The sequence below is a fragment of the Scyliorhinus canicula genome, chromosome 2 (assembly GCF_902713615.1).
Source record: "Scyliorhinus canicula chromosome 2, sScyCan1.1, whole genome shotgun sequence".
NCBI classification, from domain to species: Eukaryota; Metazoa; Chordata; class Chondrichthyes; order Carcharhiniformes; family Scyliorhinidae; genus Scyliorhinus; species Scyliorhinus canicula.
Genome location: NC_052147.1, coordinates 262888945 through 262901677, shown reverse-complemented (window position 1 = coordinate 262901677; position 12733 = coordinate 262888945). Strand labels below are relative to the sequence as shown.

The window sequence follows — 12733 nt, the reverse complement described above, 5'->3', positions numbered from 1 at the left end:
AGGAAATCTGCCATGCTCATATGGTCTGCCCCACATGTGCCCCACAGACTCTTTTTTTGCCCTCTGAAATGGCCCAGCAAGTAACTCAGCTTCGGGCAATTAGTGATGCCCACATCCCCATGGATGAATAAAACTGGTTGAGGGCATCAGCTAGAATATTGTGCATTGTAAAGAGTACAAATGAGTAACCATGAGTTACTGCATGGCGGCACTGCTGCCTCACAGCGCCAGGGACCTGGGTTCAATTCTGGCTTTATGTGACCACCTGCATGGCTTTCCTTCGGGTGTTCTGATTTCCTCCCACAGCCTAAAGATATTGGCCATGCTAAAATTGTCTGTTAGTGGTCCAAAGATATGCAGGTTGGGTGGGGTTATTAGGATAGGGTGGGAGTGTGGGCCTAGGTGGCGTGCTCTTTCAGAGGGTCAGCACAGACTCAATGGAGCGAATGGCCTCCCTCTGCACCGAAGGAATTCTATAAAATTAGAAAGAGAGGTTGGAAAATTGAGGAGTGTTCTATGAAGAAGGGAGGTTATGAGATGTTCAAAGTAATGAGAGTTGTTAATGAAGTAAATAGAGAAAATCATTCCCTCTGATGAGTTGATCAAGAATAAAATAATTGTCAAGGAATCTAGAGGGGAATGAGAGGCAATTTTGTTCCTCTCGAGCTGTCAAGCTCAACCTGAGAAGGTGATAGAAGCTGACTCCAGAAATGATTTTAAAAGGGATTTGGATGAATACTTCATGATGAGGAACTAACAGGGTCATGGACAAGAAGTGAAGGTGGAGAGTAAGTGATTTCAAAAAGCTAGCACTTAAAAAACAAGCTAAATTGGCCTCCTTTATTGCTGTAGGTTTCTGTGATTGTTTGGTATTGCACTTGAAGAGTTGCAACAATGCATGACTGAGATTGGAATAATATGCAGACAAAAGACAAGCAGTTGTATGTCATTTCTCTTGCACATGTTTCCTTGTCTTGCCTGTTTTAATTCATATTTTGGGGAAAAAATTGAATAATTTTAGGTCATATTTATTCCTTTTATAGAAAATGTACAGGCAAAGCATGGAGGAGTCAAAGAAGAAGGGATATGATCTCCGTGCTGATGCCATTCCAATAAAAGCTGCCAAAGCTTCAACTCATATTGCCAGTGACGTAAGTGTTTCGCACTAGCCACAGAAATCTATTATCTCCCTTTGTTTAATTCTGTGGCAGGCTCTTCCTCACCTCAAATGGGCTGCTTTCTTCCACAAGTGACCACTCATCACTTTGTGAACCCTTTCAGCAGCCTAGTTAAAATGTTTGCACACAGCTGCATCTTACCAGCAATGGGTGATGCTACAGCCATCAGTGGGCATGATGGGTCTATTGGCCTCTTTCTGTGCCGTATTGTTCTGCGCTATGAATCTCGGGAACCTTATCAACTTTCCCATCCTGTCAGCTCTGAGGCCAGTTGTAGCTATTACCATACTTGAGAGCAAAATCAGCAATGATAAGTGATTTGACCTGAATTTTGTTCCTTGCTGCCTGAACTAGTTTAAGTGGAGGTGTTGTGTTATTATTACATTTGCATAATTGTAAATATTGATTGGGAAGCAGGTTATGCACCTGCCCACCTGTATAATTAAGGGATTAAGCCTCACCGTGTGTGAATTTAGTGGCCATTTTTGGATTTATCCCCCAAATATCATGGCCGGAACTTTCTGGCAGTGCACTGGTGGGGAAGATTCTCTGGTGCCGCCTATAGTGCACCCCTGCCCATGGGTTTCCTGGCGGCGTGGGGTGGTTTCAATGGGAATTTTCATTGACAGCAGTCAGAGCAGTGGATCCCACCTCCAGCGAATGGCACGCCACCTCCCACTGCCGAGAAGCTCATGGCTGGGAGGCTGGACAAGCCCGCCCCCATGTCTTTGACTTCTCTACCGCAGTGGGTACCCAGTAATTGAATCCATTCCATAAGACCATAAGAAATAGGAACAGGAGTAGACCATTTGGCCCCTCAAGCCTGCTCCACCATTCAATGGGATCATGGCAGATCTGATATTCCTCACGTCTGCTTTCCTGCCCTTTCCCCATAACCCTTGATTCCCTTACTGATCAAGAATCTATCTATCTCAGCTTTAAATACATACAAGGATACAAGGACTCTGCCCCCACAGCTCTCTGTGGCAAGGAGTTCCAAAGACTTACAACCCTCTGAGAGAGGAAGTCCCTCCTCATCTTGGTCTTAAATTGCCACCCCTTTATTCTGAGACTATGTCCTCTGGTCCGAGACTTTCCCATGAGGGGAGACTTTCAGCATTTACCCTGTCAAGCCCCTTAAACATCCGATATGTTTCCATGAGATTACCTCTCATTCTTCTAAATTCCAATGAGTAGAGTCCCAACCTGTTTAACCTTTGCTCATAAGACATTAGGAAGACTAATGGAATGTTGGCCAATATTTCATAAGACAAACCCTCAATCCTGGGGACCAGCCTAGTGAACCTTCTCTGAACCACCTCGATATCCTTCCTTAAATACAAGGACATAAACTGCTCACAGTACTGCAGATGTGATCTCACCAGGACCGTATACAATTGCAGCAAGACTTCCCTACTCTTATACTCCCAACCCCCTTGAAATAAGGGTCAACATTCCATTAGCCTTCCTAATTACCTGCTGCGCCTGTGTGCTAGAGTTCTGGGTTTTGTTTACAAGTACCCCAAGTCCCTTGCTTTCTGAAATTTTTCTCCATTTAAATAACACTCTGTTCTTTTGTTCTCCCTTCCAAAATGAATAAATTCACATTTTCCCACAATATACTCTATTTGCCAACATTTTGCCCACTTACTTAACTTATCAATATCTCTTTGCAAACTATTTGTCTCCCTCTCGCAACTTGCCCTTCCACCTATTTTTGTGTTGTCTGCAAATTTGGCTACAGTACATTTGCTTCCTTCCTCCAAGTTATTAATATATATTGTGAACAGTTGTGGGTCCAGCAATGACCCCTGTGGAACCCCACTGGTTACAGGACGCCAACCTGAAAAAGAACCCCTTATTCCCACTCAATGTTTCCTGCTCATGAGCCAATTCTCTATCCATGCCAACTACCTCCAACACCATGGGCTCTTATCTTATGACTTAACCTGGTTTTTTAAATAAATGTTTTATTGAGGTATTTTTTGGTATTATATTAACAACACAATAATCAATGTACATGAAACTATAAACATAGTGCAAAAGCCGTCTCCCTTCCTTACAGGTCCCACCATTATTAACCCCCTACTCTAAGCTAAACTAACCCACCACCCATCCTTCCGCGAAGAAGTCGACAAACGGTTGCCACCTCCGGCCGAACCCCAACAGTGACCCTCTCAAAGTGAACTTGATTTTCTCCAAACAGAGAGAGCTAGCCATGTCCGATAGCCAGGTCTCTGAATTCGGCGGGCTTTGAATCCCTCCAAATTAATAGTATCCGCCTCCAGGCTACCAGGGAAGCAAAGGCCAGAACGTCTGCCTCTTTCTCCTCCTGGATTCCCGGGTCTTCCAACACCCTGAAAATTGCCACCTCTGGACTCAGCGCCACCCTTGTTTTTAACACCGTGGATAGGACATCTGCGAACCCCTGGCAAAAACCTCAAAGCTTCTGACATGCCCAGAACATGTGGACATGGTTCGCTGGTCCTCCCACACATTTTTCACCCTGTCTTCCACCCCAAGAATCTGTTCATCCGGGCCACTGTCATGTGAGCCCGGTGAACGACCTTAAATTGTATCAGGTTGAGCCTGGCACATGCTGCGGAAGCGTTGACTCTACTCAACGCGTTCGCCCATAGACCATCCTCTATCTCTCCTCCCAGCTCCTCCTCCTACTTGCGTTTCAGCTCCTCAGTCTACGTCTTCTCTGACCCCATAAGTTCCTTGTAAATGTCTGAGACACTCCCTTCTCCTACCCACCCTCTGGAAACTACTCTGTCCTGAATCCCCCTTAGTGCTAGGAGCGGGAAGGTTGACACCTGTTTACTTAGGAAGTCCCGCACCTGCAGATACCTGAATTTGTTTCCCCTCGCCAAACCAAACTTCTCCTCCAGCGCCCTCATACTCGGAAAGCTACCCTCTGTTAACATATCCCCCATCCTCTCAATCCCTGCTCTCCGACAGACCCGGAACCCCCCATCCATACAACCCGGGCAAACTGGTGATTATTACAGATTGGGGACCAGACCGATGCTCCCTCTGCTCCCATCGCGGCACGCTGTTTTGCGGGGGGGGGGGAGAATAGTGTGCGGGTGCCGGGGCGGCGTGGCGGGAATCGCCTGGCACCTCCGCGATTCTGCCACCCGGCGTGGGGGTCAGAGAATTGCGCCCTCTGTGCTCCACTCCCCCCTCCCCGGACCAACCCCTTGAGGCTCTCAGAGCAATTGCCAGCGGCTCTATAGCCAGCGCGAACAACGGTGGGGAGAGGGGGCATCCCTGTCTTGTCCTTTGGTGCAGTCTAAAATAGTCCAATGTTGTCCTATTCATCCGTACACTTGCCACAGGAGCCTGATACAGCATCCTGACCCAGTCAATAAAGCCCCGCCCAAATCCAAACAGTTCCAGTACCTCCCACAGATAATCCCATTCTACCCGATCAAAAGCCTTTTCTGCATCCATTGCGATCACTACCTCCACCTCCATACCTTCCGGGAGCATCATGATCACATTTAACAACCTTCTTACATTGGCCACCAACTGCCTACCCTTAACAAACCCCATCTGCTCCTCCCAAATAACGTCTGGAACACAATCCTCAATCCTGGAGGACAAAATTTTGGCCAGCAGTTTGGCGTCCACATTCAACAGGGTATCGGTCTGTAGGACCCACACAGGTCCGGGTTTTTGTCCCGCTTCAGAATCAGCGAAATTGTGGCCTGTGACATCGTCGGGGGCAGCATCGCTCCTTCCCTTGCCTCATTGAACATGCTTATCAACAGTGGCCCCAATATCCCAGAGAATGTTTTATAAAATTTGACTGGGTACCGTCCGGCACCGGGGCTTACCTGCCTGCATGGCCTTCAGACCCTCCACTATCTCTTCCAACCTGATCGGCGCCCCCAGCCCTTCTACCAGCTCCCTGTCCACCTTTGGGAAATTCAGTCCCCCCCGAAAGTGCCTCATCCCCACCGGCCCCGTAGGGGGTTCCGACCTATACAGACTACTGTAGAAATCCTTAAATGCCTTATTGACCCCTGCTGAATCTCCAACCAGGTTCCCATCTCCGTCATTTACTTTCCCTATCTCCCTGGTTGCCTCCTTCTTTCTAAGCTGCTGTGCAAGCATTCTGCTGCCCTTCTCTCCATACTTATAGATCGCCCCTCCTTGCCTTTCTCAGCTGCTCCACCACCCTCTCTGTGGTTAACAAGCCGAACTCCGCCTGTAGCCTCCGCCGTTCCTTAAAAGCCCTGCATCTGGGGTCTCCGTATACGTCCTATCGATCTGTAGCATCTCCTTAACCAGTCGGTCCGTCTCTGCCCTGTCCACCTTCTCCCTATGGGCCCATATCGAGATCAGCTCCCCTCTGACCACCGCCTTCAGTGCTTCCCAAACCATCGCTGCTGAAATTTCCCCCGTGTCGTTGAGCTGCAGGTCGTTCTGAATACATTTCTTCAGCCGCTCGCACACCCCTTCGTCAGCCACAAATTCCACATCTTACCTCCAGAGCGAGCGCTGGTTACTGTCTTTACTAACCTGCAGGTCAACCCAGTACGGAGCATAGTCTGAGATTGTGATCGCCGAGTAACCCGTGTCCATCACCCCCGTCAGTAAAGCCCTGCTCAAAATGAAGAAATCGATCAGGGAGTACACTTTATGCACGTGTGAGTAGAAGGAGAACTACTTCACACTCGGCTGCTCAAATCTCCATGGATCCACCCCCCCATCTGCTCCATGAACCCTTTTGGTTCCTTTGGTATTGCTGGCACCCATCCCTTGCGCCAGATAGTTTCCCACCTATTGTTCCCTCCACCCCCCCCCCCCCCCATGCTCATACAAACATACTCCAACATCAACCAATCCCCACACAATTGCTCGACAGAAAAACACCAAAATCTAAACAAGCACACCTACATCCCCCAACAGTGCAAATGAAAACCTTAACTCACTCAGCTCTGCCACTGGTCCCAAATCAATACAGAAGGCATTACAAACAGCTACCACAAAAAGAAAAACAAGAAACTTTTTTTTAAAAGAACAGGGAAACAAAAAGAAAAAAAAACCCATGAACGTTGCAGCAAAGTTCAAAAATTCTCGACTCAAAATAAAAGTGCTGTTCCTCATACGTGACCCAGAGACAGTCCGGATACAATAGTCCGAACTTCACCATTTTCTTAACCTAATCTGGTTGAAGCCTGCTCTTCTCCTGGCCACCTCCACACTCAGGTCTTGATAGACCCAGAGGATACTATTGTCCCACTTACAGCTCTATGTCTGCTTGGCCCACTGTAGAATGCGCTCCTTATCCCTGGGCAGCAGGGTAGCATGGTGGTTAGCATAAATGCTTCACAGCTCCAGGGTCCCAGGTTCGATTCCCGGCTGGGTCACTGTCTGTGTGGAGTCTGCACGTCCTCCCCCTGTGTGCGTGGGTTTCCTCCGGGTGCTCCGGTTTCCTCCCACAGTCCAAAGATGTGCGGGTTAGGTGGATTGGCCATGCTAAATTGCCCGTAGTGTCCTAATAAAAGTAAGGTTAAGGGGGGGGTTGTTGGGTTACGGGTATAGGGTGGATATGTGGGTTTGAGTAGGATGATCATGGCTCGGCACAACATTGAGGGCCGAAGGGCCTGTTCTGTGCTGTACTGTTCTATGTTCTATGTTATCCACGTACCTGTGAATCTCACCACCATTGCACTTTGTGGGGGGGGGTCTCCTGTCCGCGGCTTCCTCGCGAGTGCTCTGTGAGCCCTGTCCACCTCCAAGGGTTGGGAGAATGCCCCATCCCCCAGCAGCTTCTCAAACATCTCTGCGATGTATGACCCAGTGTCCGCTCCTTCGGACCGCTTCGGGAGCCTAGCGATTCTCAAGTTCTGCCGGCGGGACCTATTCTCTAGGTCCTCTGCCTTCTCCAGGAGCTTCTTCTGCTGGTCTCCCCACCTCCAACTCCACCGCAGTTTGATGTTCCTCCTGCTCAGCCAGCGCTTTCTCCACCTTCTGGATCGCCTGATCTTGGGCGTTCAATCTAAGCTCCAGCAGCTCATTCGACTCTTTTATCGGGTCCAAGCAGTCCCGTTTCTGCTCAGCAAAGCCTTCCTGAATAACTTGCATCAGCTGCTCCATTGGCCACTGGGTCAACAAACCAGAGGTCCGGTCCTCTGCCATGCTGTCTCCCGCTGCAGCTTCAACCCAAGCCTTCTCTGTCTTTCGGTTTCTGCCTTTACGAGCACTTCTAGTCCTCCTCTCCATGCACTGTTGTGGGAATTCAGTACACAATTGCCTCTGTCTTCAGTTTTACACTTCAAGTCCGGCAGAAAATTGGGGAGAAAGGTCCAAAGTCCGACCCGAGCGGAAGCCACCAAATGTGCGACTTCCTCCTTCATAGCCGCCACCGGAAATGACTTAACCTTTTGTGACGTACCTTATCGAATGTGTTCTGGAAGTCCAAATATAACAGATCTACTGGTTCTCCTTTATCCACTCTGGTTGAGACTTCCCAAGATATTCTATAAGTATGTCAATGGGAAGAGGATCACTTGGGAAAAAGTAGGGCCCATTAGGGACCATGGGGGGAATCTGTGGGTGGAGCCAGAGGACACTGGTAGGGTAGTAAATGAATATTTCACATCTGTCTTCACCCAAGAGAGTGAGGAGGCAGATATGGAACTCGGGAAGACAGACTGTGAGGTTATTAATCAAGTTGTCATAGAGAGGGGCAAGGTATTGGAGGTGTAAGTAGGCTTAAAAGTGGAGAAATCTCCAGACCTGGATGAATTGTGTCCCAGGATGCTGTGGGAGGCGAGGGGGGAGATTGCAGGGGCCCTGATCCAATTTTTTTGCTCTTCTCTGGTCTTGGGAGAGATGCCAGAGGACTGGAGAACCGCGAATGTGGTCGCACTCTAAGAAAGGTTATAGGGATAAGCCAGGAAACTACAGGCCAGTGGGTTTCACATCAGTAGTGGGGGAACGAATGGAGAAAATTCTGAAGGAGAGAATCTATCTCCACTTGGAGAGATAAGGTTTGATCAGGAATAGTCAGCATGGCTTTGTCAGAGGGAGGTCATGCCTAACAAATTTGAGCATGTGACTAAATGTGTAGATGAGGGTAGTGAAGTTGATGTAGGCTACATGGATCTCAGCAAAGCATTTGACAAGGTCCCACATGGGAGACTTATAAAGAAGGCATATGGACATGCGGTACAGGAGAACTAGATAAGGTGGATTCAAAGATGGCTGAGCTGTAGGAGACAGAGGATGATATCAGACAGCTCCTTTAGTGACTGGAAGCCAATGTCCATTGGCGTACTACAGGGATCTGTGCTGGGTCCCCTATTATTCATCATTTATATAAATGACTTAGATGACTATGTGGGGGTAGGAACAATACGTTTGCGGATGACACAATGATAGGCCGGGTGGTTCACAGTCAGCTCAGAGTCTTGGGTTGCAGGAAGATATTGATGGGATGGTCAAATGGGCAGAAAAGTGGCAGATGGAATTTAATGCTGAAAAGTGTGAGATGTTACACTTTGGAAGGAGCGATCTGACAAGGATACATTCAATGAATGGCAGCATACTGGGAAGTCCTGAGGAACAAAGAGACCTTGGCATGTTTTTAAATAGATCTCTGAAGGCAAAAGAGCAGGTTAATAGGGTGATGAAAATAAGCATATGGAACACTTGCATTTATCAATTGTATACAAAAGCAGGGAGGTCATGTTGGAGTTATATATAACATTGGTGAGGCCACAGCTGGAGTACTGTGTGCAGTTCTGGTCGCCACATTATAGGAAAGATGTGATTGGACAGGAGCGGGTGCAGAGGCGTTTCACCAGGATGTTGACGGGGATGGAACATTTCAGTTATCAAGAGAGGTTGGATAGGCTTGAGTTGTTTCCGCTGGGGCACAGAAGACTGAGAGGCGACCTGATTGAGGTGCACAAGATTATGCGGGGCATAGACAGGGTGGATAGGGAGCATCTGTTCCCCTGAGTTGAATGGTCGGTTACGAGGTGTCACAAGTTCAAGGTGAGGGGCGGCCGGTTCTGGGGGGGATTTGAGGAAAAACCTTTTTTACCCAGAGGCTGGTAGAAGTCTGGAACGCACTGCCTGGGAGGGTGGTAGAGGCGGGTTGCCTCACATCCTTTAAAAAGTACCTGGATAAGCACTTGGCATGTCTTAACATTCGAGGTTATGGGAAAAGTGCTGGCAAATGGGATTAGGATTGGCAAATCAGGTGCCTTTCATGCGACGGTGCAGACTCGATAGACTGAAAGGCCTTTTCTGCTCTAAGATTCAGTCCACTTTAGCTAATTCTATCCTCATTTCATGATAATTCCCTTTATTTAAGTTGAACACAGTTGTTTCCTACCCAAGTATCTCACACTCAAACTGAATAGTCACCCATAATTATTGCACTATTCTTTTTTAATGTTCCTATTATTTGTTGATTTGTACCCTTTCCTAAAATGTGGTTACTGTTTGGGGGTCTATACACTACTTCTACCAATGTCTTCTTTCCCTTGATGTTTTTTACCTCCATCCAAATGGACTCTCCATCATCCAAGTCTAGATTGTCTCTCACAACTGTCCTCATTTCATCACTTATTAACAGTGCTACCCCACCATCTTTTCCTTCCCTCCTGTCCTTCTGAAAGGTCAAACATCGCTAAGTGTTAAATTCCCAGTTTTGATCTCCTTGTAACCATGCCTCCCTAATGGCTATGAGATTATATCCATTTACCTTGATTTGCGCCATCAATTTGTCTACCTTATTCCAAATGCTTCGTAAATTAAGATACAAAGTATTTAGGCTTGCCTTTTTGCCATTTTTAATCATTCTAACTTTTCTTTGTACAGTGGCCCTATTAGCCTCTCACCCTTGATTATGCTGTCTACCATCTTTGCATTTCACTTTTCTACCTTTTATTACTGTTCTTATTTATTTTTCCCTCGTCACCATACTTAGGTTCCCATGTGCCTGCCATTTTAGTTTAAACGCTCCCTTCAAGATAGAGATTACAGACTTTTGGTTACTAAGGGGTATGGCGATAACGCGAGAAGGTGCAGCCAAGGCAAAAGATCCGTCCTGATCTCCTTGAATGGCAGAGCTGGCTTGAAGACATAAGTGGCCTATAGTCCCATTTCTGTTCCTTATAGTTTTATGATGCATTTTAAAGGAATCTCTTCAACCAAGCTGCATAAAAGTTTGTTCAAATTACATCGTCACAATTTGTGCCATTGCAAAGTTACGCTATTTTACTTTCGTGAAACATCTGAGGACTCTTTTGTACTGAAAAATGGAGGGGAATTGTTCAAAATGCATTTTCCTCTAATGATTTTGAGTATTGAAGTTTGTGACAGTTCAGGATTGGATTGAATTTATTTATTGTCACGTGTACCGAAGTACAGTGAAAAGTATTTTTCTGTGAGCAGCTCAACAGACCATTAAGTTCATGGGAAGATAAGGGAATAAAAGAGAGAGGTTAGTAATAATGTTAGTCTTAGAATTAAATTTTAAAAGATTAAAACAAGTATAAATTAAGTAAAAAGTGGATCTGTTGGGGAGAGCTCGCAGAGAGTCGCCTCTCTCCGGCGCCATCTTCAGGAGAAGATTATTTTTTCAATTTGCGAGTATAATTGTTTTGACATTTATTTCCTTACAGTACAAGTATAAACATGCTTACGAGAAGGCTAGAGGGAGGCACATTGGTTTCCGCAATGTGCACGATGACCCGAAGCTGGTCCATTCCATGCGTGTAGCCAAGATGCAGTCTGAACGTGAATATAAAAAGGATTATGAAAAGAGTAAGACCAGTTATCACATGCCATTGGATATGCTCAGTATTGTGACTGCTAAGAAGTCCCAGGAGGTAGCCACCAACACCAATTACAAGCAAGAATTCCGCCGCTTCACGTACTTGCCTGATGCCATGAGCCTTCATCTTTCCAGAAAGATGATGGAAATACAGAGTGATGTGAGACCACTTTTTGTTTTGTTTGAAGCTCTTTTGAAATTCTTTACTGCATTTAATATTTGGCTGACGACTCATTAATAGACACGGTTATCAAGAGATTGAAAACCAAGCATTTTTCAATGCTATGGTTTCCCAATGGCTGCTGAATGTAGAATTGACATAGTGACATAGTGAGGTAACAGGGAAAATCCTGGGGGTGTGAAGTTTCTGTCAATTTAGTGGTAAGACCTCACTGTCAATTGTTTCCCCCAATTTTCCAATTGGTTTGATTGAAGGATCGAGAAAACCAGTGTAAGAAGGCCTAATCCCATGGAATGATGGGATTAGTCCCCAACAATCAGGAGAGAATGATGCTAGGCTGATTGGCATCTTGAGATTGGAGGTTGGGCAGATGGGAGTTACAATCATGGTAGGAGGAGACACTGCTATTGGCAGAAGGGAAGCTGAGAGTTCACTTGAGGAGTCAAGAGGCAGACACCTGAATCTCCCGAAACACAACGAGTGCTCCAGGGGCACTTGTAGCTGTTCTTGTTCCTACTTTGCTGTCTTAAGTGGTGATAGTCGGCGAGATCCCGATTTTGCCAATGGGAGCGGGCCAGTTGCATTGCAAGCTATTTGGCGCCTAGCTCGGTTCACGTTCCTCTCCTGTATTCCCGGGCCTCGTTTCGCTCGAGCGAGAGCCCAACAAGGTCAGAGAATCGTGCCCTCTGTTTTCTGTAAGGATTCCATTCCATTTGCTCAGTTTCTCTATCTCTGTTGCATCAGTTCTGATTATGCTTTGTTTCGTAATGCCGCTTCCAACAAGTTATTTTTCTCAACCAAGGTTTCTCCCCCAACTGTGGTTCTCAACCATGTTCGATCCGTGTCCCACAATTCTGTACTCATCCCATCTCCTTCCTCCCAGAAGCAGGCGAGAATTCTCCTTGTCCTGACTTTCCACCCCATCAGTTTTCAAAAGAACATCGCTGGGCCGGAGAATCCCTGGGGAGCAGCGTGAATCCCGCCCCACCGCTCCAATGCCGGCTGCTGTATACTCCGGAGCCAGTTTGCGGGCAGGGGCGGGGTTTACACCATGCCGGTTGGCGGCCATTGGCAGTGGCCTTCCCAGCAATTCTCCAGGCCCCGATGGGCTGAGCGGCCGCCCATTTTCGGCCTGTCCCGCCGGCAAGAAATGGACATGATCCATCATGGCGGGACCTACTTGTCGGCCATCTAGCGGGGTCCTTGGGGGGGTGCCCAGGGTGGATCCAGTCACGGGGGTACCCCCACGGTGGCCTAGCCTGCGATCGGGGCCCACCGATCTGCGGGCGGGCTTGTGCCGTGGGGGCACTCTTTCCCTCCATGCCAGCCTCTGGGGTCTGCCATGGCCGGGGTGGAGAAGAACACCCCTGCGCATGCGCAGGAACACACCGGTGGCCCTTCAGCGCTGGTTGGCATGGCGCCAATCCCTCCGGCGCCGGCCTAGCCCCGGGGAAGTGCGGATGATTCTGCAACTTCTGGCTGGCTCAATGCTGGAGTGGTTCGCGCCGTTCTTGGCACCGGCGTCGGGCCACCCCGCCAATTGCGGGAGAATCCCGCCCCTCATCT

General features: G+C 47.7%; 1 protein-coding gene across 12 annotated transcripts in view; it reads left to right on the top strand.

The window, feature by feature from the left end:
• Positions 1-12733, top strand: part of neb (nebulin) — a 361584-nt gene that overhangs the window by 117065 nt on the left and 231786 nt on the right. For all 12 annotated transcript variants that reach the window (XM_038790010.1, XM_038790016.1, XM_038790008.1 and 9 more), the window contains 2 exons: positions 1044-1151; positions 10835-11146. In XM_038790010.1, coding sequence (XP_038645938.1) covers positions 1044-1151; positions 10835-11146 — 420 coding nt within the window. The remainder of the gene's footprint in view (positions 1-1043; positions 1152-10834; positions 11147-12733) is intronic.